The sequence below is a fragment of the Leopardus geoffroyi genome, chromosome C1 (genome assembly GCF_018350155.1).
Source record: "Leopardus geoffroyi isolate Oge1 chromosome C1, O.geoffroyi_Oge1_pat1.0, whole genome shotgun sequence".
In the NCBI taxonomy this organism is placed as follows: domain Eukaryota; kingdom Metazoa; phylum Chordata; class Mammalia; order Carnivora; family Felidae; genus Leopardus; species Leopardus geoffroyi.
In genome coordinates, this window is record NC_059328.1 from 19170428 (window position 1) to 19195965 (window position 25538).

General features: G+C 48.0%; 1 protein-coding gene across 2 annotated transcripts in view; it reads left to right on the forward strand.

Moving 5' to 3' along the window:
- Window positions 1-25538, forward strand: part of MAN1C1 (mannosidase alpha class 1C member 1) — a 141922-nt gene that overhangs the window by 30944 nt on the left and 85440 nt on the right. For both annotated transcript variants that reach the window (XM_045476123.1, XM_045476122.1), the window contains exon 2: window positions 24509-24605. In XM_045476123.1, the coding sequence (XP_045332079.1) occupies window positions 24509-24605 (97 nt within the window). The remainder of the gene's footprint in view (window positions 1-24508; window positions 24606-25538) is intronic.

The following is a 25538-nucleotide window of genomic DNA, read 5'->3' on the forward strand; positions in this document are numbered from 1 at the left end:
TAATCCTAGGACGCACAAACTGTAGGCTATAAGGGCTGTGTGAGTGGGGAGGGGACTGGAGGTTTCGTGGCAGTGAAGGAGGCTGGCCCAGGGGTGGGAGTGAGCCTGGTAAGGAGACAGCCTGCTGTTCCTCCAGACCTGCCTCCTAAAATTCTTTCTCTTCTCTGAGAACCCTCCCATCTACTCAGCCCATTACAGCTTCTGAAACCCCTTTTCTTCCTTTCCTTTGATCTTTGAAATGGTTCTTACAAGCAGCCGTCTTTTCTGGATGAGGAAATGGCAGCTCATGAGGAGGGCTTGCCTGGGATGGCGTGGTGAACACAAGAGTTAGCCAGACTTTGGGTCCTGAGTTGTGCTCTCTATTTCCTATGCCAGCCCCAGCCCTGCCCTCCCTGCCTACCCCCCCCCCCCCAACCAGTGTTTCCTAAACCCCAGGTATGACTGTTGCTTGGGAAGGACTCTGGGCCGGACCCTGGGATAACCAAGCTGGCTCACCGCATACCTGCTTTTCCTCCAGGCCCTCTGAGCCCCTCCCCAGACCCCCCCTACAGCCCCTCTCAGCCCCTCATTTCCCTGGTGCATCCCCAGTCTACCTGCTCCATTAGACTGAGTCTCCACAGACCATGAAGAAGCTGAGAGAGGTTGCCCTGTTTCCACGTGTCTTCTGCAGTCTGAATCTTCCAGGCCAGGCCAACAGCATCACCGACAATGCTGGCCCTGCCTGCCTCTCCCCTGCATGCTCTACGTAGTTTCTGAGCCCACTGCCTCAGGGAGGAAGAGCAGGAAGCCACAGCAGGGCTGAGGGTGCTCGTCCCCAGCCCCTGACAAAGGACATGAGCTGTGAAGTCACCCGCTTGCCTAGATGGCCCCTGGTTTCACCACAGCCGCTATCAGCTGGAGCTCGGATGTGACTCAGGAAGTTGGGGTTGAGGACTTTCTTGTTGCCTTAGGCAGCCTTCAAAGTCTGGGCCATTTTGTTCTAGATCCCTTGTCTTCTGGGACCTTTCCCCACCCCCCCACCCCCCCCCATCGAGTCAACAAAGCTCATGGTTCTACTTGTTCAGCATGCCAAACTCTGTCTTCCCACCACTGCCTCAGACCTAGAATGACCTCTCCTCTGACTGACCTGCCAGGGCCTCCACTTGACCCTCGGGCCACAGTTTCCTATGATATGTGCTTCACTGCCTAAAAAGCACAGTACTGGCTCTGTCTTTTTTGAGCCCTTCAAGAGGCAGCACCCTTCCCTCCGGGGAACAGAGCAAGTGTAGGGTGGGGCTGCAGCATAGTTTTTGGAAACCCTAAATCCAGGCAGATTAGCAGGCCCAAAATATAATTCAAAAGAATACCTTCTTTCTCTTTTCTCTTTAATGACAAAACTTACATGTTGTGCACACATGATCACACAGTCCTGGGTGAGTCCATTGAAGCTGGGATCCTATGGTCCCAAGGCAGGGTTCGGTCTGCCTGTGGGATGCACCCAGTGACGTGCCAGAGCGGAATTGGTGAATTTTCAGAAATTTGGGGAGCCAATTGTCAAAAACAGCCATTACTTAAAAATTAATTATGTAAATTTACGATTAAATTATATTAAAAGCAAAGGTAGCCAGTATTTAAACCTCATCACTTCCTAATTAATTTACTGCATTATTATTTATCTCTGCTCTTGAGGTTGGATGCCTCCACTGGTATCTATATATAATGCTGTTCTGCACATCTCTTCCTAACATTATGTCGGTAGCTTGAAATAGGCAGTGGTAGGAATGTTGACACCACAGAAACTAGCAAATGCTATAAATCAGGATTTGATTTATTGTTCTGATGATTATCTAGACTTAGGAAAGTGGTGGAGAAAATGTTAATAACACGGACTAGGCTTAACGCATATCATTGTAAATAGCGCAAAAAATTGAAAATAACATCTTTCCAGTTTTCAAAAACTGCCATCAAATTCAGCAAAGAATCTGCTACTGTCGTAGACGAACAAATGGAATTCTGGTATGTTTTTTGTTATTTCATTTTTGCCTTACTTTTCAAGGTAAACGAAAATATCAACCAGAGCTCCCGTGGGAAGGAGACATTTGCCAGCACACCGTTGGTATAGCTTTGCCACATGTCCCGTGTATTTTGCCACCTGCCTATCTTTGACGGGCACGGCCAAGTCCCCTTTCACTCACTGGCTCATTTAGCAAATAAATATTGAGTGTGTACTATGTGCCAGCCGTGAACAAAACAGACAATAACCAAAATAAATGTCCACCCCGTAGTATGCATTTTCAAACTCTTCCCTCCTTTGAGACACAAGCCCCCCTCCTCTGTGTCCTGATCTTCCCTACGGAGAGTGAGCTCTGCGTTTTCAACCTTTTGCTGACGGGAATGAGCCTCAGCTCCAGGACAGAGTCTGAGCAGAGTCATGTGTGAATAGCTTGGAACTTGAATGAAGGCCCAGATTTGAATATTGAAGTAGCTTTGTGGGAGAAAGCCAGTAAGAGGGAAGCGAAATCCATTTCTTGGGAGTTTGTGAAATGGGATGAGTTCTCTGAGTTTGATGATTTTCTAGTTGTTCTCTGTGCTGTGGTCTTGAAAGAGATCTCAAATGAGACCCATGCACCTGAAAAGGCTGAAAAATATGTCATATAAAAAATAGGACAGGATAACCTGCAGATTCACTCATCTATTTGTTCAGCAAATACGTGTGGTACCCAGCGCCAGGTGCTTGCAGGCTCTGTGAGCTGCCAAGCCAAATGATCCGTGGTCTCTCCCCTTGAGGATGTTCAAACTTGTGGGGCAGTTTATAATCCAGCTTGCTGGCCAGTGAGCACAGAAGCCTTGCTCATCTCTCTGTAGTCAGGCTCCCACAGGCAGCCATTCTCCTCCTTCTCTGCTCTCCCCCTACTTAGCATTGATCTCAGTGTGTAATTATTTATGTCTGTCTGATTGATATCTGTCTTTCTTACAAGAATGCCAGCTCGAGGAGGGCAGGGACCTGTGTCTGTCTTGCTCATAGGGCCCAGCGTAAGTACGCGCTCTGGGAAAAACTTGTTAAGTGGATGAGGGGAGGAACAAGCATGGAGGAGGGAGATTGGTGTGGGTGAGGGGCCCAGAGGGCATCTGGAGGAAGAGGCTTGAGCTGGAAGGATGCAGCCTTCATTCTTTGACTCCAGGCAGGCAAAGCCAAACCCTTGCATTGGCCAAGACCTTGCCCAAACATCACCTCCACTGCATAGCCTTTCCTTACCCCTTCTCTGTGGGTGGATGTTGGTGATAGAACACAGCTAACGTTTCTTGAGTCACAGATCCCTATGTTTATCTGATAAAAAGTATAAACTGTCCTCTCCCAGAATAATGCTCATGGTATAAACCACCCAGTTTTATGTACAGTTTCATGGGGTTCACAGGTTCCAATCCCATCCATAAACCCCAAATTAAGAACCTGCTTTAAAAAATAATTCCCCACATAGGTGCACATCTTGTTCCTCTGAACCAATGTCTAGCATGGTTCTTGGTGTATAGACAGTATTTGATGTGGAATATTGGGTGGGTGAATGAGTATGTTAAAAAGTGTCCTGATTTGCCATGACCTGTTTAGAGTCGAGCTAACAATTCCACTGACGTCATCAAGGGAGAGGGGTCAGTCAGCTTGAGCAGAGAACGGTAGCACTCTTTATACCCCTGGTCTGTCCTGGCCCTAGGATTATGGTTCAGCCCACACCCAGAGGCCCACCAATTCCATGATGCCATTGTCCAAACAAAAACTTAAAACGTGGTGTCTGACACATAGTCTGATAATGGGGCAGAATATTTGAAATTGGGCTTGTCTCAAAGAATCAGAGATTTTGTGATTCTAAAGGAACAGAACCTAATCCTAAGGCTGATTGGGTTGTTCTTGGAGCTGCTTTCACTCTCAGAAAGGGGTGATTAGGGACTGGACTGCACTTCCCATAGAGTCTAAGTTAGTCCTCCGGTTCTGGGTAGAGGGGCCCAGCCTGGCAGGCTATCTATCCTCTATATTCTTCTCCATAGTCACCTGTGCTGAGTAGGTGATTGCTAGGTACCTCCAAAGACAGCCCATCTTCTACTTATTACTGTCTCCCCCCACCTACTCACCCACCCACGCAGAAGGTGACGTGAATCCCTGGCTTTTAAAATATTCAACTCTGGAGGCTTAGTTTTTTTGTTTTTTGTTTTTTGTTTTTTGTTTTTGTTTTGTTTTGTTTTGTTTTGTTTTTTTTGCTTCTGTTTTGATCCCTGTTTTTCACATTAGGACATTTGACAATGTTGATTTTCAGACACTAGAATATTTCAAAACCATGGGGAAAAAAAACTCTACAGTACTAACATTTGCTTGGAAAACAGTTGTCAAGGAAATAGATTTTGCAAAACACTTCCTCCCAGGAGAGCTCTCTCTTTCCATGTATCTCCACATTGAACATTATTCTCCTGTGCAGTGGTGGTAGGCAAGGTACCATTGGCAGGTAATTTGTCTAGCCAACATCTAATTATGAATTAAAGCCCTTGCTGGCAAGTTCTCAGGTCGGCAGCCGATGGTGGACGAAGTTCAAGTTCAGTTTATAGTGCATCTGAAATGTTCTTGGACTTACAGGAATGACGGAAGATTTCTTGGCTCTGGCTATAGACTGGGGAATAGGATTCTGTAAACTCTATTAGCAGACAATGGAAGCGCCTGATAGATGAAGCTGAAATTGCAAAACGTTGTTCGATTAAAAGAAAAGGTGAAGGCTCTTGGGGCAGGGGCTGTGACTCAAGGCACTCACATAAGGAGATACTTATCTCATGATTAGAGTGCTAGCAGCCCAGGCACCAGCCAGTGATTCTCGGAGAATCCATCACTGTTAGACATGCCAACGTATGTATGTAGTGCTCAGTTGTGATCAGACCTCACAAGCAAGGCTGGCGGGTTTAATTATCACTTGTGAGAACTTAGGGAAGAAAGTGCTGGCCCGGTTAGAGTTATGGCCACCGACACTGGCAGATGGTTAATTACAGACTTCGTCCGTCCAGCGTAGGGTCCGCGTGTAGACAGGAAGACGGTTGCTGACAAAGAGGCAGAGAGATGGCTGTGTCTCCATTATTCCCATTTGTGTTAGACTCCATTGTACTTGCAGTAATCTTTAATTATAAAAACTATTACGATGGGATTGATTATCAATGTTATTCATTTCTGTCACGTTGCCTGGTAACGTCCCTTTGTGCCCAAGACACACATGTTTCTGTAGTTACAGGTTGAAGAAGTGAAACCTTCCTCTCTCTTGGCCACTTTGCCGTCACAATATTATAAAAAGCTATTTTGAGAGACTAGTGGAGCCCAGTCCGCGTCATGAAAAATGGACCTGGTCTGACGACAGCCTGAATCTTCAACAAGACTCCATTTTAACGAGAGCCACCCTTCACGATGCAGCATTCCCCAGTAGCAAGACAGAAAAACATTTCTAAATGGCTGCGTTCTGTTCTCCTCTTCCGGATAATGTTCTGTCCCATTACAGACCAATCTCTACTGCGGGACCCATTTTGCACGTCCCTACGGACTGCGTGAGGCGTGAGAAGTTGTGAGTCTTTAGGTTTTTGACGATTTCCAACCTAAGAAATGATCACTGATGGGGAAAATAGGGCATTAGATATTGCAGGTGGTCCGTTTGCACCTCTGTTCCAAACTCAGGTTATCTCCATCACCCTGCTGGTTTTGAAAATGCCCCATTAGTGGAAGAAATGGTGGCAGAGTTATCACCAGAAGTACTCAAAATCCTTCTCTTTAAAGGTCACAGTGGTGGAATTTTCAGATAACACTTGGCATTGCTGTATTTTTTTTAAGTGGAAAAGAAGCTGCTCCGGGCTCGAGGAGAGGTCATCTGTTGGGTTTCAGATCTCTAGTGAAGGCTGTAACCCCACAAAAGTGGTTATCGCTTAAAGATAATTACATTCCACATTGTTTCTGCTAAACTCTTGAGATGGACTGATTGGCATATTTAAATCTCATCTCCCAGGCATTTGCTAATTATCATAGCCTCATTGGGGGAAAAAAAAAAACCTAATCAAATAGCTGTTTAGAGATGCTCTGCATTTTAATTTTGCTGGGTTTATCATAAGAAGAGGAGAAATGTGCCTCTGACTTTCCTCTGGTTCTTTCCCTGACCTCAAGAGGGTTTAAACTTCTAATGGCTTAAATAGCCACAGCTAATCACTCAAGAAGCATTTTTGCATTTACATTCTCTGTCTCTTTTGAGTCGTTTCCATCCCTGACCCCCTTTCATCACCCTCGAATGTAGCTTCCTCACTTAGTGACTTCTTATCCAGGAGGGGGCCGCTGGAATCCAAATAATGAGGCTCATCCTTTTTATTCATTTTAAGCGGTACCAGCCAGGCCTGGCTGGAGTCAGATCTGAGAGCGATCGGTTATTCACATCTTTCTCAGGTGCATAAATAGAACACCAAGTCCACAGTGAAAATAAGAGGAATTTCTTCCTCTTGACCAGAAAGAGACACAAAATGAGCAGCTTCTCGGGTCAGCAGGTTGAGTAGAAGCCACCTTAAAGGCACCTAAGACTTGGTGTTATTCTATTAACAGCAGCTGGAAAAGACCCCCCACCCCACCCCCATGCCCCTGCCTGCTGAACTGATCTCATTTTAGGCAACGTTTTTTTGTTTTGTTTTGTTTTTTGTTTTTTCTAGACACTGTGCTCAGAATTGGGAAAACATGATGGTTTTTCCTTTATACAGAATACATGGCTGTCAGTGACAGAAATCTCACCAAGGCTTTTCTTTTGTAGGGAATGTCTGAAAGGGCCTGTCTTTGAGATTTACGAAAGAGCGCCAGTGAGCCACCATCACCCAGAGTTGTACCTCCAAAGCAAATCCAGGGAAGAGGAATTTTGTGAAGGTTCCATCAAATCACCTGTCACGGGCCATCAGTCTGCTTGTCTCCCTCCTGTGAAAGGGTCTGTTTTGCCCGCCCGGCGGGAGCTGCCACCTTCCTGCAGCAGGTTTACAGGCCCCAGCAGGAAGCCCAGATCTGGAGGCAGCTTAGGAGAGAGAGAATCCTGGTCCTCTTAGAAGCCAGAGCAGCGGAGTGGGGGCAGGTGCATCCAGTTATCTGGGATGCGTGGATTTGAGGGAGGAGGGGAGGAGAGAGCTACAAATCCAGCCAGCCTGAGGCCTGCTTGAGCTTTGATTCGATCACTCACACAATTCAAGAATCTGAAACTCAACAGATCTGAGTTCTCTCTCTCTCCTAGTCTGTCCCATTAGCTCATCAAGGTTAGCATCTTTTGGTTTTCATAGTTAATTATTCTTTGGTATTCTATTTCAGGGTTTTGAAATCAAATTGCTTGAAATCAAATCACTCCCGTGTGATTAGGTTATCTTTCATAATAGGGCTGCAATAATCCTTTCAAGAACACTGCCTTTTAGATCAGCACTGTCAAGGAAAATGTCCTGTGTCCCATGAAATTCAGTCTTGTAGGAGTGAGAAAACACCACCAGCCCCTTATTATGCATCCAGAAGTGTGCCACCCCACGTGATCCATCATCACAGACCTAGAGAAATAAAAAGAAAACCTGTGTTGAGCTGTCTGATTAATGCAAACTCCAAGAGAGCTTATGGGGTGGCAGATACTTGGCTTGGTAGGGTGACTGAGCTCCAAGACCCGAGTCATTTTATCTGGTGTTCAAAAGGCTGAGCGGATCTGTTTACGGCTTTGGAATTCTCTCTCCTGGTGTGAACAGGTAACCTTATCAGTGGGTTTTGCAAGCCTTGCTAGCCAAAAAAAGAAACTATGCACTTTGGAATCTCTGCTGATGGAGACCTGGGAGGAATAAAGAGAAAAGTCAAATGCATTTCTCAGGCTGCACATGGAAAACAGGAGGAGCTTTGTTTTTCAGATACTAATTAAGGTCTCAGCTCAGTTACCATCTTGGGGGCCTTCCTCTGCCATCCCCACCCGCTTAGTCATCCTCTACCCCCTCACCTTGCTCCGTTTTTCTTCGTAGTGCTTATCAGCATTCAGAATTACCCTGCTTGCTTGTTTCCCTCTCGTTGTCTGATGCCCCACACGGGTGTATGAGCCATGACAGCAGGAACTTTTGCCTGTCTTGTTTATCGCTGTAGGTACCAGAACTCAGGGTACATAGTAGGGGCTCAGTACAGACTTTCTAAATGGTTGTCAGGTGAGGGGAGGTTGAGGAAAGAACAGGAAGAGGCAAAGGTTGGAATTAGACCTGGGTTTGAATCCAAACCTTCCACTTATTGGCTTTGTACCCTTGGAGTAATTACTGAGCCTCAGTTTCCTTGTCTATAAAATGGATATAATACCTGCTTCCCAGAGTAGCAATAGAGGACTAAATAAGATAAAGTATGCGATAACATCTGGTGCAGGGGCTGGTACATGGAGGTGGGCAGTAAATACTGGCTCAGTATCCAAGCCTTGATTGAAACCGTTTTACTGGACATTCACTGCCCGTGAGTGCCAGTGGTTCTCAGGCCTCCTTCTTGAGTCCAGGACTGGGACCTCCAAGGAGAAGAGTCCTGATCCTTTTTGGGCACCAAGGAGAATCACCCGGGAATGCAGAAGGCTCCACATGGTTCTACATGGATGAGTTAAAAAGGGGGCCTGACGGATTGTATACCCAAAGCTCATTCTCAAGAGATGGCATCACCCAACTAGAAGAGAAGACTCCTGTCCTCTGGGAGCTATTGTCACTCTCCTCGGCCAAAGGCCTCCCTGTGAGTCCCGAAGGCCCTGAAACAGGTCACTTAGGCTCCTTGCTGTCACTGAGGTGCCACTAGCAGTCTTTAGGTTATCAAGGATGAACTGCCAGATTTCAGATAGCATCACCTCCCTAGGAGACCCGGATTACTCTTCTCCATGCTCTAGTCAAGATCTCTGCAGTGCTCACTTTGATATTTTCCTTGTTTTCACTTAAATCTGTTTTAAAAAGATTTAAAACAAAACAAAAAACAAAAAAGCTCTAACATTTAGGCAAAAGAAATCGTTCTGCCTGTTTGATGTTTCCAAAGGCTCTAGCCTCTGCTGGGGCAGCTTTAAAGCAGGCCATCCATTCCTTCCAGCAGCCTGAGCCTTCGGGAACTGGGAATGTGGACGTTTCTTGTTTTCAAAGAGAAACAGACCTCAGGATGGGCCATTCGGTGCAGGCAGCAGGCAGTAGGCCGGTCCTCGTTTTGATTCTCTGCATGCCACATGCTGTCCAGAGGTGCCGGGTTGATGTTTTGTTCATTCAGTCATCAGACAGTGGAGCAGCCTGGTGGGATGGAAGGGACACACAGCCTTTTGAATCAGCCAGACCCCAGCTTCAAACACCAGCCCTGCCACTCTGCATAGCTCCAAATGTTGGGAAAGGGAGCCGCTGGTCTCACCTAGAAGGGTTGTTGGGTGGGAAGCACTGTGCTGTTGTGATGAAGAGTGCAGGCTTCCAAGTTGTCTTCTTGCTTCCTGGCTCTGCCACTGTTCGTTCTGTGTCCGTAAGCGACTTAGCTAACCCTCCAGGACTCGACTGTATCCTCCTGTAAAATAGGGGCAATAATGGTAGCCCACCTTGCAGGGTTGGTGTAGGATGAAATGCTTCTTTTTTTTTTTTTTTTTTTTTTAATCTTTATTTATTTTTGAGAGAGAGACAGAGTGTGAGCAGAGAAGGAACAGAGAGAGAGGGAGACACAGAATCCAAAGCAGGCTCCGGGCCCTGAGCTGTCAGCACAGAGCTCGACCCGGGGCTCGACTTCACAAACCATGAGATCGTGACCTGAGCCGAAGTCAGACGCTCAACCGACTGAGCCACCCAGGCGCCCCTAGGATGAAATGCTTCTTAAGGGCTTAGCCTGGCACTCGGCACACAGTAAGTACTCAGCAGGTGTCTGTTACTGGATATCAGAGAGGACGTGTCTAGCCATTGTTATTACTAATGTGCTATATTGACTTCCTCTGCTTGGCCAGCCTCGGTACTAGGGGTTGGGAATGTTTTGATGAATAGGTCACAGAGCTTAAAGGCAGGGTAGACAGACTTGAAAGACATTATTGCCCTGCTGAAGTGTCAAGTATTGTCATTGATGGATGGCAAGGGGCTGCAGGAGAATAGTGAATTCCAGAATGTTGGTACCCATGCTCCAGAATATCAGAATTCCTAATGCAGAAAGAAGGCTGTGGAGGAGTGGGATGTGCATTGGGAGATTTGGTGGTTTATTCATTCAGTTTTTCATTGGGAAGTGCAAAGGTCCTGCGGTAGTGCATTATTTTCCTATGTAGTACCAAACAGTGACTTGAAACAACACAAATTTATTCTCTTACACTTCTGGAGGTCAGAAGTTCAAAATGTGTCTCACCGGGCTGAAATCAAGGTATTGGTCAGGCTGCATATCTTTATGGAGGCTGTGGGGGAGAATCCATTCCCTTGCCTTTTCCAGCTTCTGAAGGTGCCTGCCTTCCATAGCTCATGGCACCTCCCCCATCTTCAAAGCCAGCAAAGGCCAGTGGAGTCTTTTTCACATTTCGCCACCTGGACACTGACCCTCCTGCCTCCCTCCTTTACTTCTCAGGACCCTTGTGAGTACATTGGCCCACCTGGATAATCTAGGATGATCTCCCCCATCTCAAGGTCGGCTGATTAGCAACCTTAATTTCATCTGAAACCTTAATTCGATGTTACCCTACATACTCGCAGGTTCTGGGGATTAAGACATAGGCACCCCTGGGTGCCATTACCTGCCTTCCCCAGACAGGAAGGGGGCTGTATGCACTTGAAGTGTTGTCCAGAGGTCCCTGGCGTGGACCCCCAGAGAGTGAGAAGGGGCTTGGGGACTGCCCATAGCAGGCCCTTCGGGAATGGAGTCTTGGGAGTCTCTCGGAGGCACTTCACATGGAAGAATGGCATTTAACGGTTAACATTTGTAACCCTCTGGCAGTTGGAGAAAGGATGGGGGTGAAGTGGGGCAAGAGAGGAGGCGGGGAGACTGGCTGAGGTTCAGAGGCAGTGGCCTGGGAGGGGAGGAGTGACAGCCTTGCTGGAGGGTGGATGTGCCGTGTGGAGGAGACTCCACGGTTTCAGGAGGACGGCGGTCCTGTTTCCTGATGTAGGAAAGTGATGCACGTGGAACCCAAGAAGGGCAGCCACGAGCGCTGGTGCTCACCACGAATTTTCTGTGTGCCTGGCCGTGCGCTGAGTGCCTCGTGTGGTATTTCATCCACTGGGCGGCACCCACTGGAGGCCGTTACGCGGTTGCTCCATTCTGTGAGAGGCGATGGGGCCTCTACAGCCGAGAGCGTAGACTGCCTGGGTTAGAATCCTGGTTCTGCCGCTGACTTGCTGTGACACTTGGGCATGTGCCTCAGTTTCCTTATGTGAGAATGGGAGTGATAATATAGTAACAAGGTTAACGTGAAGATCGAATGCATTAATATACATGTAAATCACTGGTGACTTGTGGAAACCCCTGGAGAAGCCTAACAGTATCATTATTTTTAGACAGATGGATAATAGAGGCACAGAGAGGTTAAGTACCTTGTCTAAGGACACACAGGTGGGGAGAGCTGGGATCCAAACCCAGGCTCTTAGCTCCTGTGCCTTGCTTCTTCCTTGAAAGTGCCTTTCAGAGCCGTGGTGAAAACTGTACGTGCTAATACATACAGAAGCCCTTATCATGCTTGGTACGTGGTCATGTTCCGTAAACGTATGTATGTCGAAGTGCAGTTTCTTTTTCTGTAAAATGAGGGTGATGACACCCATCCTGCCACACTCACAGGTGACCGTCAGGCTCTAATGAGAAAGGGAAAGCACTTTGGAAAGGGTAGAGCTACCTGCACATAGGTGCATTTGCACTAAAATCCTTCAGAGGGCCTTGTTGAACAGTTTCCCCCTGGAATTTCACTCACAGATGAGCTGAGGTCTTCCCCGCTGTCATTTATCTTTGTTCACGCCCCATCTCCCTGTCCTTCCCCCCCACACCCAGTCTGTGATAAAGTAGAGGAGTGGGGGGGACGCTTCACTTTGCAGGTGGGGAACCATTCTCGATGCCCTGGTAGAGCTCAGATCTCCTTGTGATCTTCTCCCTCAGTTCCTTTTGTCCGGCTGCAGACTCTGTGTCAAGATCATAAAGGTATCCATAGGAAAGAGTCTCGCTCATTCTTGCTATCCCTTGTGGCCTCCCAGTTGGAGCTTTTCTTGTTGGGCCTTTGGTAAATCCTTGCTGAGTCAAAGCCACTGGGCAGTCCCGGCATTGCCCTTACTCCATGGTCCTCATGACATGCACCACCCAGGGGGATTCCCCCTGTGTTGTCACCATCCTTAGATGTTGATTTCAACATGTATTCAGGGAAGGCCTCTGTGTGTTGAGCACTCTGCTGGGGGCTGGGGAGCAATAGTGATCAATGGTGGGGGGAAATAGATACTAATTAATCAGTCACACAATTAATACAAAATTCTGACTTTGATGATCTTCTCTAATAGGGGAATTTGACCTGATCCAGGCGGCTAGGCTTCTATAGGACTGAGGTCTGAGAGATGAGTGGAATTTGTCAGGCATAAAGAAGAGAGGGGAGTGGTCCAAGGAATGGTGCTATCATGTGCAAAGGCCCTGTGTCAGGAAGAGGCGTGGTTCTTCAAGGAACTGAAAAGGAAAGCTGATATGGCTAGGGCAGGGATAGGGAAGATAAGCCGAGGCTGGAGGCGTGAGTGGATGGGACTCTATAGGGCTTGATGGGCAATATTGAGTTTGATCTTTATTCCTGATGGAAGTGTTTTAGTACGTTTTGAGGGTGGGGTAGATAGTAGCGTATTTGCATTTTGAATAATCACCCTGGCTACAGTGTGGAGAGCAGTGTAGGAGGTGGGAGAGGACTCCTGAAGGCCAGTTAGGAAGCTGCCACATGAGTCCCACGGAGAGGTGGGAGCACCCCGGATCAGAGTCTTGGGGCAGAGAGAAAAGAATGGAAGGATGCTTCATGGGTAAATTAACAGGGCAGCTGTGGTCCTGTGGCTGTTCTTTATTGAGCACGTGTTATGTACCAGCTACTGTGCCACACACTTTACATATGTTATTTACCTTCAGGGTTATTATAAGGATTAAATATTCCTGTCCTTATTTTACTGATGAGGAAACTGAGACTCAGAGAGGTTAAGTCACTCACTCCAGGCCACACAGCCAGTTCATGGCAGAGCCCTATAGCAGCTTCTCAAACTTCAGTGTGCATTTGTATCACCTGGGGATCTTGTTAAAATGCTGGGTTAGATTCAGCAGGTCTGGGGTGGGGCCCGGGATGCTGCATTCCTAACCTGTTCCCTGGGTATGCCCAGCTTCTGGTCCCTGGACCGCACTTGAGCGGCAGGGTCTATCTGCCGCCAGGGCTCACATTCTCAACCATGGCGCCTTAGAACAGCTATAGATGAAGTAAGATTTCTTACACTGTCAAATCTGAATCCCCACGGGCATGATGTGGGAGAGCTGTCTGGACCTCAGATAGGTAGGGAGTGATAGGACATTTTCACTTCCTACATTTGCCTTTCACCCTCTCAAGCGAACCCCAAAGTGAAAAAAAGGTTGGAGGCAGCACTTCCCCCTTCTATTCCGCATCCCACCCCTTCACCCCTCAGCACAACCCAATCCCACCTGTATCCAGCTTCTGAACTAGACCAGGGGTTACGTGTACCCACGGATGTCTCTTCAACAGCCACCAATCAGATCACACTGTGGGGCACTGATAGATGGGGTTAGACTGAGGAATCTGATATGGATGGTTTCTCAGTACCAAGCTGTCGGCTGTTTCCCTGGACCGTACTGAAAGGGAAGGGAAAAAAAAAAATCAACCCAATATTCCAATCTCTTTAACTGTATGGTCATTAGATCCCAGGATCATTAGAGACCAAATCTTCTCCCGGCTCAGCCCCTGCAGATGGGGCCAGGTGTCACTGCTGGGAGATGCCAATAAGGCTGTGAGTCATGGTGTGCGCACTTGTCTTTAATGACTGGGAAAATCCAGTTCCCTTCTTGGCAGCTTTGAGACGTTGCAACTGTGGTTCTGGGTCACTGCCAGGCCTGATGCTGTCTGTGTGCGGGTTTTCTTTAAAAAGGGGAATGTCGGCGCCTGGGTGGCGCAGTCGGTTAAGCGTCCGACTTTAGCCAGGTCACGATCTTGCGGTCCGTGAGTTCGAGCCCCGCGTCGGGCTCTGGGCTGATGGCTCGGAGCCTGGAGCCTGTTTCCGATTCTGTGTCTCCCTCTCTCTCTGCCCCTCCCCCGTTCATGCTCTGTCTCTCTCTGTCCCAAAAATAAATAAACGTTAAAAAAAAAAAAATTTAAAAAGGGGAATGTCTCACCATTTCATTGACCACTCCTTCCTCCCCAGTTGCCCCAAGGAACTTTGCAACACAACCTTCCTCTTAGTTTTCCACTCTAGCAGCAGGCTGCCAGTCATTCCGATGTCCTCCCTTCCTCGAACGCATCCTTTCTCTCTTGGTTCCATCGTTCTGGGGCTCCTGAGCCAGACCGAGCATCTGTGTCGGGTGACATGGTGGATGCTGGTCGCTTTTCTCAGGAGAGAATTCTAGAGCTCGGAGACAGGTAGAAAGGACATCTTAAACAAAATAATTATGTCTGCATCAGACTATGAAATAGTTTTCATTTTAAGATTTCATGTCATTGCAATTCGTTCAGGTGGACAAGAACGTCTTTTGTTTGACAGAGAACTGAAGGGATGTCTTAGGATTCAGCTCCCATCGCTCTGCCTGTGTCTCTCTCTCATTGGAGCTTTGTTTCTGCCTTTGCAGGACTTGGCCAAAGGAAGGCTTTGTGGTCTATTGTTAGGTGTTCTTTGGAATCTATAAATCACAGACTGCTGGGAGGGAGGGGCTTCTCGAGCTCATCGAGAGCTGCCTTCTGTCTCCAGCACGGACGTGCATGGATGCACACGCAAACGATGACTGCCTGTTGAGTATTTCTGGAACCCAGTGGGGGCAGAGGTATACTTTCTCTTGGCATTTAGTTCTCATGTCTCTTGATTCTTAATGTCACGTTCTCGAGTCCATCCCAAATTCCTCTTGCTGTGGCTCAGGCTGCCCCTGCCCTAGTCAGCTGCGCTACCGTCCTGGCCCACGTTCTTGGAGATCGCACCATCCCGGTGCAGTTATGGGTGTGTCCTGTCCACTGCGAGTCACTTCCCTAGTCTGAGCCTCACGTGGTTCTTGTAAAATGTGGCTTTGGGAATAGACTGTGTCTCTGGCACTCAGATTCTGTTTGACTTTGAGATGCAGGCTCTGTGCTTCTGTTGTTTCTCTTGCTGGTTGGCCTTGTCTCTGACTCCCAGCTATAAAGGTCTTCTCTTCTGTCAAGCCCGCTGCCATCCTATCCACCCTATGGCTACCCGCCTACCCAAGCACTCCCTCTAGACTTGTGAGTAGCAGCATATCGTTTCTTCCTTATGTTTTTCATCCTAACAACCTTTAGCTTGTACGTTACAAACATTCCTGGATATTCATTATAGAAAATCCAGAAAGAATAGTTCAATAAGAAGAAAAAAAACTAACAACCAGTGAACTTCTCACTATCAGACATAAGCACTGTCGGCACTTTGGTGTATTTCCTTCCTTTTTTTTTCCCCCCTTAAAATACTTATACATGGTCCAGTAAATTTCACATTATATAATTTGATACCCTGCTTTTTCACTGAATATTCTATAATTAGCATTTCTGTGTATCACTACACACACTTAGAAACAATTTTTATTATCTGTTTAATACTTTATATCTCATCCTTTATCGAGCTCTTGCATGATTATATGAATACCTATCCTGTCAAGCCTCTGAACTACCCAGATCAAAATGGATGAAATGTACGGGGCGCCTGGGTGGCGCAGTCGGTTAAGCGTCCGACTTCAGCCAGGTCACGATCTCGCGGTCCGTGAGTTCGAGCCCCGCGTCGGGCTCTGGGCTGATGGCTCAGAGCCTGGAGCCTGTTTCCGATTCTGTGTCTCCCTCTCTCTCTGCCCCTCCCCCGTTCATGCTCTGTCTCTCTCTGTCCCAAAAATAAATAAACGTTGAAAAAAAAAATTAAAAAAAAAAAAAATGGATGAAATGTGCAAAGAGCTACACAAATATAAATGACTGTAAGTTTTATGTCCCTAAGTGAACTACATTACTGAATTGTCACAAACTTGTCATATATTTTTCTGTCACCAGGTTTTGCACATCAGTGGGCACAACAAGCCGTCTGGATTTGCTCTTTAAAGGGGAACATACGTATTAATAAATTCTGATTTTTTCCCCCCAGCAATTTCTTAGAGCCTCTGGCCTAAGGAGCTCACTCGAAGTGCAGAAAAAGGAATGTGCACAGAGATGTTCGTTAGGGCATTATTTACAATAGTCGCAAAGTAAAAGTCCCTGACACATCTGATTATATGGGAGGAGGGCTGAGTAAATGACGCTGAACCGACTTGCTAGCCTATTGTATAGCTATCGAAAATGATGTTTGCAAAGCCGTTGTAATAAAATGGGCCTTGTTTCTGTCATCATCCCTGGAAGAAGCAAAGGTGAATGGAAAAGAGAGGAAAGAAAAGTACCCAAGTGGGAATGGTGGTTATAGTATTCAAATAGTGGGTGGTGGTTTTCTTTTGCTTATCTACAGTGAGCATGTACGTGTTGGATACATTAAGAGATGGATGGACGGATGGATGGATGGATGGATAGAAGGAAGGATAGATAGGGTTAGCAACTTTATTCTTTAAAAGTACCATAAAGAATGTGTACAGAAGAGGGAGGTAGGGGGACCAGAGCTGAGCTCAAGTGTGGGGAGCGACCTGGATGTGGAGAACGAGAATGGGGGCTGAACCTGGACCGAGCTGAGACTTCTGGAAAATGCTCAGAACCACAAAAGGGGACTATTTATTTTTGGAATGGGAAGAACAGAGTACGGATGGGCATCTCATTTGAACATAGTATCATCATTATAAAAGGAAAAACCCAAACTGCTAGTTCCTCATTTGCTCCTACTTTTGACTAGAGCTGGCAGGACAGGCCTTGCAGAGAGTCTGGCAACGGGCGCGTTCTGTCATAGTTTATAAAAGTGGAGGTAAACAGCGGGCACCTGGGTGGCTCAGTTGGTTAACCGCCCGGTTCTTTTTTTTAAAAATTTTTTTAAAACATTTATTTATTTTTGAGACAGAGAGAGAGCATGAACGGGGGAGGGTCAGAGAGAGAGAGGGAGACACAGAATCGGAAACAGGCTCCAGGCTCTGAGCTGTCAGCACAGAGCCCGACGCGGAGCTCAAACTCACGAACTGTGAGATCATAACCTGAGCTGAAGTTGGACGCTTAACTGACTGAGCCACCCAGGCACCTCTCTAGCCCCCCTTTTTTAAGTAGGCTCTATGCCCAATATGGGGCTCAAACTCATAACCCTGAGAATAAGCAGTGTATGCTCTACCCACTGAGCCAGTCAGGTGCCCCCCCCGAATGTTTTTTTTTTTTTTAAATCTCAGACTTGTAGAAAAGTTGCAAAAATATAAAAAAGATATCACATTTACCCTTCACTCAGATTCCTCAAATATTACCCTGTTTTCTCTTTTCTCTTGCTACACACACATAACAGTTTTCTGAACCATTTGAGAGTAAGTCGCAAGCATGATGCCCCTAACCCTTAAATACTGCATTGTGTATTTCCAAAACCTTCATGCCACTTTTCTACATAACCACAGTAAAACTGTTAAAATAGGAAATTGAGGGGTGCCTGGGTGGTTCAGTTGGCTAAGCATCTGACTCTTGATTTGGGCTCAGGTCATGATCTCATGGTTCGTGAGACTGAACCCCGTGCCGACAGCATGGGATTCTCTCTCTGCCCCTCTACTGCTCGCACTCTCTCAAAATAAATTGAAAGGATGGGAGGAAAAGAAAGAAAGAAGGAAAGAAAGAAAGGAAGGAAGAAATTTGACACTGATATGATACTGCCACCTAATTCTTACACCCCATTCAGATTTTGTCAGTTCTGTTGAAGGTTGTCTTTATAGAAATAATAATAATCGCTGCTCTGGGATTACATTCAAGTTCACATACAGCATTTAGGTCATGTCTCTCTGGTCTCCTTGAGTCTATAACAGTCCCTCTGTCTTTCCTTTTCTTTCATGACCTTAATGTCTTTGAAGAGTGAAGGTCATTTATGTTGTACATTGTCCCCAGATTTCGGTTTGTGTTTTGGGTGGGAATGCCACTGAAATGATGGTGGTGTATCCTCAGTGTGTCATATCACGTGGTGTATGACATCTAATTGTCCCTACTAATAGTTTTAAAAAATATAAATAACTTGGGGCGCCTGGGTGGCTCAGTCGGTTAAGCATCTGAATTCAGCTCAGGTCATGGCCTCACGGTTCGCGAGTTCGAGCCCCGCATCAGGCTCTGTGCTGACATCTCAGAGCCTGGAGCCTGCTTCGGATTCTGTGTCCCTCTCTGTCTCTGCCTGTCCCCCACTTGTACTCTGTCTCTCTATCTCTCAAAGATAAATAAACATTAAAATAATTTTTTAATAAAATAAAATAAAAAATATAAATATTGAGATATAATTCGCATACCATAAAAATCACCTGTTTTGAAAGTATAAAATTCAGTGGTTTTTAGTAATTCACATAGCTGTACAGTCCTCATCCACCAACTATAGAACATTTTCATCACCCCAAAAAGGTGTCATACCCACTAGTCGTCATTCTCCATGTCTTCCTTTCCCCAGCCCCTGGTGACCACTAATCTACTTCCCGTCTGCATGGATTGGCCTGTTCTGGACATTTCATAGACATGGAAGCCTACATTCCGTGGCCTTTTGTGTCTGGCTTTCCCTTAGCACAGTGTTTTCAAGGTCCCTCCCTGCTCTGGTGTATATTGTACTTCCTTTCTGTTTATGGCTAAGTACTACTCCATTCCATATGTATTCTACATTTTGTTGATTCATTCATCAGTCAGTGGACATTTGAGTTGTTTTCACCTTTGCCCTATTAAAAGTAGCGCTGCTGTGCACATTTGTATACAAGCTTTTGAGCAGACTCGTGTTTTTTTTATTTTCCAGGGGACGTGTCAGGGGACCCCTAGGTTCAGTGATTCGCCAGGAGGGCTCACAAGCTTCAGCACTTAGCCCTACTCCCGGCTGAGATTTTTACTGTAGCGACAGGACGCAGAGAGAAATCAGCAGAGGGAGAAAGTGCATGCAGGGAAGCCCAGAGGAAACCAGGCACCGCTTCCAAGAGTCCTGTCCCGGTGGAATCACGCAGGAGATGCTGAGTTCTTCTAGCACGGAATTGTGACAGCACGCATGAGGTGTTATTTATCAGGGAAGCTCATTAGAGACTCAGTGCCTGAGGTTTTTACTGGGGTATGGTCACATAGGTACTATTTTATTTTATCTTATTTTATTTTATTTTTGATTTTTTTAACGTTCATATTTGAGAGAGAGAGAGAGAGAGACAGAGTGCAAGTTAGGAAGGGGCAGGACGAGAGGGAGACACAGAATCCGAAGCAGGCTCCAGGCTCTGAACTGTCAGCATGGAGCCCGATAGGGGGCTTGAACCCGTGAACCATGAGATCATGACCTGAGCCGAAGTCAGACACAACCGACTGAGCCACCCAGGTGCCCCACATAGGTACCATTTTAGCATGTACCAAAACCCTAGACTCCCTGAAGGAAAGCGGGTGTTCAGCATAAGGTCAGGAAACTACCCTCACTACTTAGGATGGTGGGAACATTCGTGAAATCCACGTTCCCAACCTTGCAGGCAGGCCTTTCCAGGGACAGAAGCCTGGGGCCAGCTGTTGGCTCTTTTCTACACAGGTCCACACCTAAAAGTGCAGTTGCTGGGACTATTTAACCAAAATTCTCTCCAACACCAAACTTCTCTCCAATGTGACTACACCATTTTCATTCCCATCAGCAATGCACGAGGGTTCCAATTTCTCCCCGTTGTGGCCAACACTCGCTGTTGTCCGTCTTTTTGATTATAGCCTCCTAAGAGACAGTAATAGGTTTTTAAGTTAGTGATTTGCAAGCATTTAGAACAAAAAATGCTGATTTGGAGGAGCCAAAATGGGTTCTCTAAGAACAAATCGTGCCAGTCTAACCCCTGATTTTGCTTTAAAAAAAAAAAAAAAGCAGCAATTTATTTTTTCTGTACAAGCTATGCTAGGGGACTGTTTTGTGTTTCACCCCTGTCCTTCAAATATCTCCATGTCCAAAAATGGAGACACGGGGCTTGTAGTGATTGGTGGGCTCCTCACTTGCTGACAGATGACACTCAAAAATGCTACATCCAGGAGAAAGTCCCCTGCTACTGTTCCCCGACGCCGTTCTCAGCCCCCCTGTTTAATGTTTCTGTCCAAAACTCAGGGGGAGACACAGATGGCAGTCCTATCAAGTTTGCAGATTACCCAAAGCAGACAGACACATGCACACTGAATTATAAGATCTGGTTCCAGAAAGATCCTGACAGCACAGAATGGTAGGCAGAGTCCTACAAGATGAAATTATTAGGGACAAGTGGCAAGTCCCCGCCCACAGGATCTGGTCCAGATGAGAGTAGGGAGAGTCTGCACTTTGGTTTTCGGCTCATTAACAAAAGTATAGCCAGCCATAACGAATGGGCAACGAAGTCTCGGGGCATCTTGGAAAAACGTTACGACGTGTGGGTCTGCCGTTTCAGGGGACTCAGGGCTCTGCCGTGAGGGGTGCTGTTGAAGGAGCTGGGCACTCAGTTGGCCAACAGACAGCCTGAGGTGACTGGTGAGTTGACCTACCTGTCGGAAGGTCTCTGCTATGAAAACAGTATGAACTGTCTTCCCCATGGCCCATGGGGAAAACAGATTTGGACTGATTAAGGAAGAACTTTGTGAAACTACAGTCAGATGGGCTGCCTGGTAAGGTGGTGAGCACCCCGTCACTGGGGGTGTTCAAAGAGACATGGCATGATCTTTTATTAAAGAACTTGCATGAGGCAAGAGGGAGACTTGATGACCTTTGAGGTCTTAGAATTGCCTAACATGAAGCCAGGGACTATCTACCTCTCAAGCCCAATCCGAGGGTCACCCAAGGCATGTATCACCAGCTGCAGAGTGAGATTAGCCTTTCTGTGGGTCATCCTCAGCTTGTGCCCCTCACAGTCCTGTGTGTCCGTCAGCACACTTGGGGATCCACTTGAGACACACACACTCGCCCTCTTCTGAGTGCCTCTGTTGTGCAGAAGCCCTGCCCCTCTGACCCATTACCTACCTTGCCTATGATATGTGTGGTCTGCCAGTCTGCCAACCATGTGTTAAACTCTACAGCCATTTTCTTGTTCTTACAGTCATTCAGCAAATATTTAGTGAGCCACCTATTATGTGCCAGTCCCTGGATGAGTTGCCAGGCATGTGGCAATGAATAGGGGTTTAGGGGACTTACCCCATAATCCAAGTATAAAACTTGACTGCGGGCTGCTGCAGGGCGTGACATCAGGAATGCAGGGGAAGGAGCGGGGGGAGGGGGGGGGCAGGTCTGACTTAGGCCTCCTGCCCTGCAAATTGCCCTGCACACTATTTCTACTGGGATCTGAAGGAAGATAAGCAGTTGACAGGAAGTAGAGGGTGGGGTCAGGGGAGCATCCCCACTGTGGCTGTGGCCCGAACTGCAGCTGAGCACAGGACAGGACACCTGGTCGGTGCTTGCTTGCGGGGCTTGAGGAAGAGAAGTAAGGACTACCTGGCTGGGGGTCTTTTCCCGTCCCCTGCTCATCCAGTGCCCAGGTTGAGCCACTTGTGACCCAAGATGGAAGACGTCTTGTGTGTGTGTGTGTGTGTGTGTGTGTGTGTGTGTGTGTGTGTGTGTGTGTGTGTATGAGAGAGAGAGAGACTGAGAGCCACTCTGGTTGCTTCCTGAATCTAGTCCCAAGTGGCGCAGGGATTATTTGTGCCTCCGTTCCCCTCCACTGATGTGGATGACTGAGAACGCGGGCCCTGTTCCAAACGTCTCCACAGTGGCAGCTCCTCTGAGAACACGTAGATACCTACGATTCTCCTAATTACTCTGGTACACCCACTTCTCTCTCTTTCTCTTAAGCAGGGGGGATTGGAGGGGAGGGTGCGGTCCTCCCCCTCCAGACCTCTGCTGCTGCTTCCCTGCTGTCATTTATGTTTTACCAGCCTCCTGCCGCTCTCCCACCCTCCCCTCCCCCCCTCACAATGGCTAAACTGAGGGGGCCTCCAGATAAGAGAGACTGAGGGAGGAGGCCAGTCTCCCTTAAGCACTCATACCCGGCAATTAGTTTCTGTTATTGCCAATTCAGGATAAGTAGAAAATAACAGAGGAATAGAACTAGGACTCAAAGCCTGTGCCAAGTGCCTGGCATGCGTTACCATGACATTTTCATGTATGTCACATGGGAAGCCACATATCAGGCCAGGCATGGGGATGGGCTTGGCCGGTGTGGGAGTCGAAAGAGCTGGATTCCAGCCCTGCTGGCTGTGCTTCCCTGATCACTTCCATCTCGGAGCCTCGGCTTGAACGTCTACGAAATGGAGAGGTGCTGCTAGATTATTCTGCCATTTCACAGGGAATGCGGGACCTAGGCTTGTCACGTCTGCCCCCCTGGTCTGTGTGTTTGGGCCACAGTGGCAAACACAGCAGAAGTTTTGGTCCAGATGTGTCTGGAAGGGACTGCTTCTAAGCCTTGGTACCCGGAGTGGCAGAACATAGAGGATGAAGGTAGAGACGTCCAGAGAGAGGGAGCTGAGACAGGAAGGTAGGCTGGGAGATAGGGAGAGAAAAGTAGGAGGGTGCCGGACAGCGTCTGGAGGTGAGGTTGGAAATAGAAAGAAACACATCACCAGATCTGTCGTTTTCAGGGGTGGCCCATGGACCAGCAGCATCACGCGGGAACTCAGTAGAAAGGCAAATTCTTGGCCCCACCCCCCCAGACCTGCTGAATCAGAAACTCAAGGATGGGGCTGATAGTCAGATTCAGCAAACTTTCCAGGTGATTCTAATGCACACAGAGTTTGAGAGCTAAGGGTGACTTGAAGGAGGGTGGTGGCTGAGGCTTGGGGGACCGGATGGGAATTTTAGAGGCTGAGGAGGCTTGTCAATCACGTGCAGGTCGGAAACCAGGCATTTCCAGCTACTTTCTTTCATGCAAACCTTTCAGGATTGGGGATTAAACCTTTCAGCAAAGTAGCCCTTGCTGTTCCCATTTCAAAGAGATGTCCACTGAGGCTCCGAGACTTGCCAAAGTCAAAGCAGAGATGAGATGAGAACCCAGGCCGCTCTGGCCCTAAAGCCTGAGTCCTTTCCACCACACCAGCTGCCTCCTCGCCCACCTGTCCGTCAGCTGTGCCTCTGCCGCCTGCCCCTGCTCCCTCCTCTGCTCCGCTGTCACCCAGGCAGCCCACCATACAGAGGCAAAAAGGCAGCATCCTTGAGGCAAATAAGGGGGACCCTGGGGGACAAGGGAGCAGGGCTGAGGGTAAATTGTTAGCCTGGCTTCCTCCAGCCTCCAGTGCTAAGTGCGGCTGGAGGACCAAGGTGGTTGCACGATGTTCCTACAGGCCAACATAGTTGCCTTAATGTAGTAAGAACTGCACGGCCTGGGTGCCAAAGTCAATAAATATTCATTGCTGCCTACATGTACCAAGCCCTGTGCTGGGTGCTGTGGGAGAAACTGAGGCAAGCATAGTTTCTGGCTTCAAGGAGCTTATGGTTCAGAGCCAGGGAAACAAAAACTGACAGTGACTAGCTGGGGTGCTAGGGAGCCTGGGATGGCCAGGGTACGTCAACACGTGTTGGAAAAGTTCAGAGAGACTCATGTGGTGACTTTAGGGGACAAAACAAGGACTTTGGGGGACAGGCCTACGGCTTTGGGCTGCAGGGTACCGGTTCCATTCCCAGCACTCTCATTGACTCTGGGTAACCTTGGACAAGTGACCTCATGTCTTTGCCCTGTGTCCTTATCTACGGAATGGAGTCAACAGTGCCTCACTAGGGGATTGCTTTATTAGATTACACCTGGCACCACTCAGCGAGTTATTTCCTTCCTTTCAGAGGATCAGTTTAGGCCAGAGCAAAACAGGAAGGCTTCATGGAAGAGGTAGCTTTTCTCTTTGGCACTGAAGGGTGGCTAGAATATATTTGGTGCTTTCTGTGTCTTCTCTAAGGAATCTGTGGGTAGACTCTGGACTCATGGGGTCGTCTGAGGAGAACGGCCTTTCAGGCAGCTGTGGAGAGGGGCAGAGAGAGAGACACACACACACAGAATGTGAAGCAGGTTCCAGACTCCCAGCTGTCAGCACAGAGCCCGATGTGAGGCTCGAACTCACTAACCGCAGGATCATGACCTGAGCCGACGTCGGACGCTTAACCGAGACTGAGCCACTCAGGCGCCCCTGGAAGGTTATTTTTTCAATGTGGTTTCAGATCCTATTGCAGAGGGCAAAGCCAGGTGGCCGGTACAGGTTGTTGGGAACGGCCGTGCTCAGGTTCCGTTTCCTGCTTTTTCTTGTAGATGATGCAGTTCGCCTGGCAGAGCTACAAGCGTTACGCGATGGGGAAAAACGAGCTCCGGCCACTCACGAAAGACGGCTACGAGGGCAGCATGTTCGGTGAGTTGGTGTCCGGCAGACCCACTGCCCCCCCGCTGCGGACCGAGTGGGGTGCGGTTTTGACTTTCACCCCCTGAGTTGTGTTCCTATTTCCCCAGACCTGGGGGATCCCAAGGCTGACTTCCTTCTGGGCTGTTCAGGCTTCTGAGCTTTCTAGATTTGGGGGAAGCCCACACGCTTCCGTCTCACTTCACACTCGTCTTTGTATGTACTTAGTGTGTGTTTTCGAGCAAACACACTCGGACGTGTGGCCGGGGACAGTGAGGAATGGAGACCTGCTTCCAAGGAGTAGGTTTGGAGCTCTGAAGGACACAGATGCGGAGGGGCTTTAAATCCACTCCTCCAGGCGTAGCTGTAAAATGATCTCGGGTGATTTCATAGAGAAACAGAAGAGGTTTCTGATGACGTGAGCACGGGCACTGCCTCCAGGGTCCTACAGATGCGCCTCGCACGCTGATTTGGTGGACGGACAGGACTGTAGCCCGGCAGGGAGCGGCATGGGTGCTACCTCGTGTCACCAGCTCGTGTGTGACCTGCAGCCTCACTTGCCCATGTCTCTTCCCTCTCCAGCCACGGTTCTCCTAACTCGAAAGCCTCTCTCAGCTGGAGAGACTGCAGAGTGCCTTATTGTGGGCATGACCTCACGTTCCAAATTTAACACCCTTCCAAGTCGCCAGCTCTCCTCTCTGTAGGCCTTTCACAAGAAAAGCCTCCCGGCTTGCTTCTTCCTTGAGAGACGGGAGCTGTCTGGGGCTGGAGACAAAAATTCACCTGCTGTGTTCCTTACTCCTTAGAGACACAGGCTCCTGAGGTCCAGACCCAAAGAACCAAGTCAGTTGAAAAGTCCCAGGAAAACCTTTTTAATATTTATTTATTTTGAGAGAGAGAGAGAGGGCAGGCGAGAGGGGCAGAGGGAGCGAGAGAGAGAGAGAA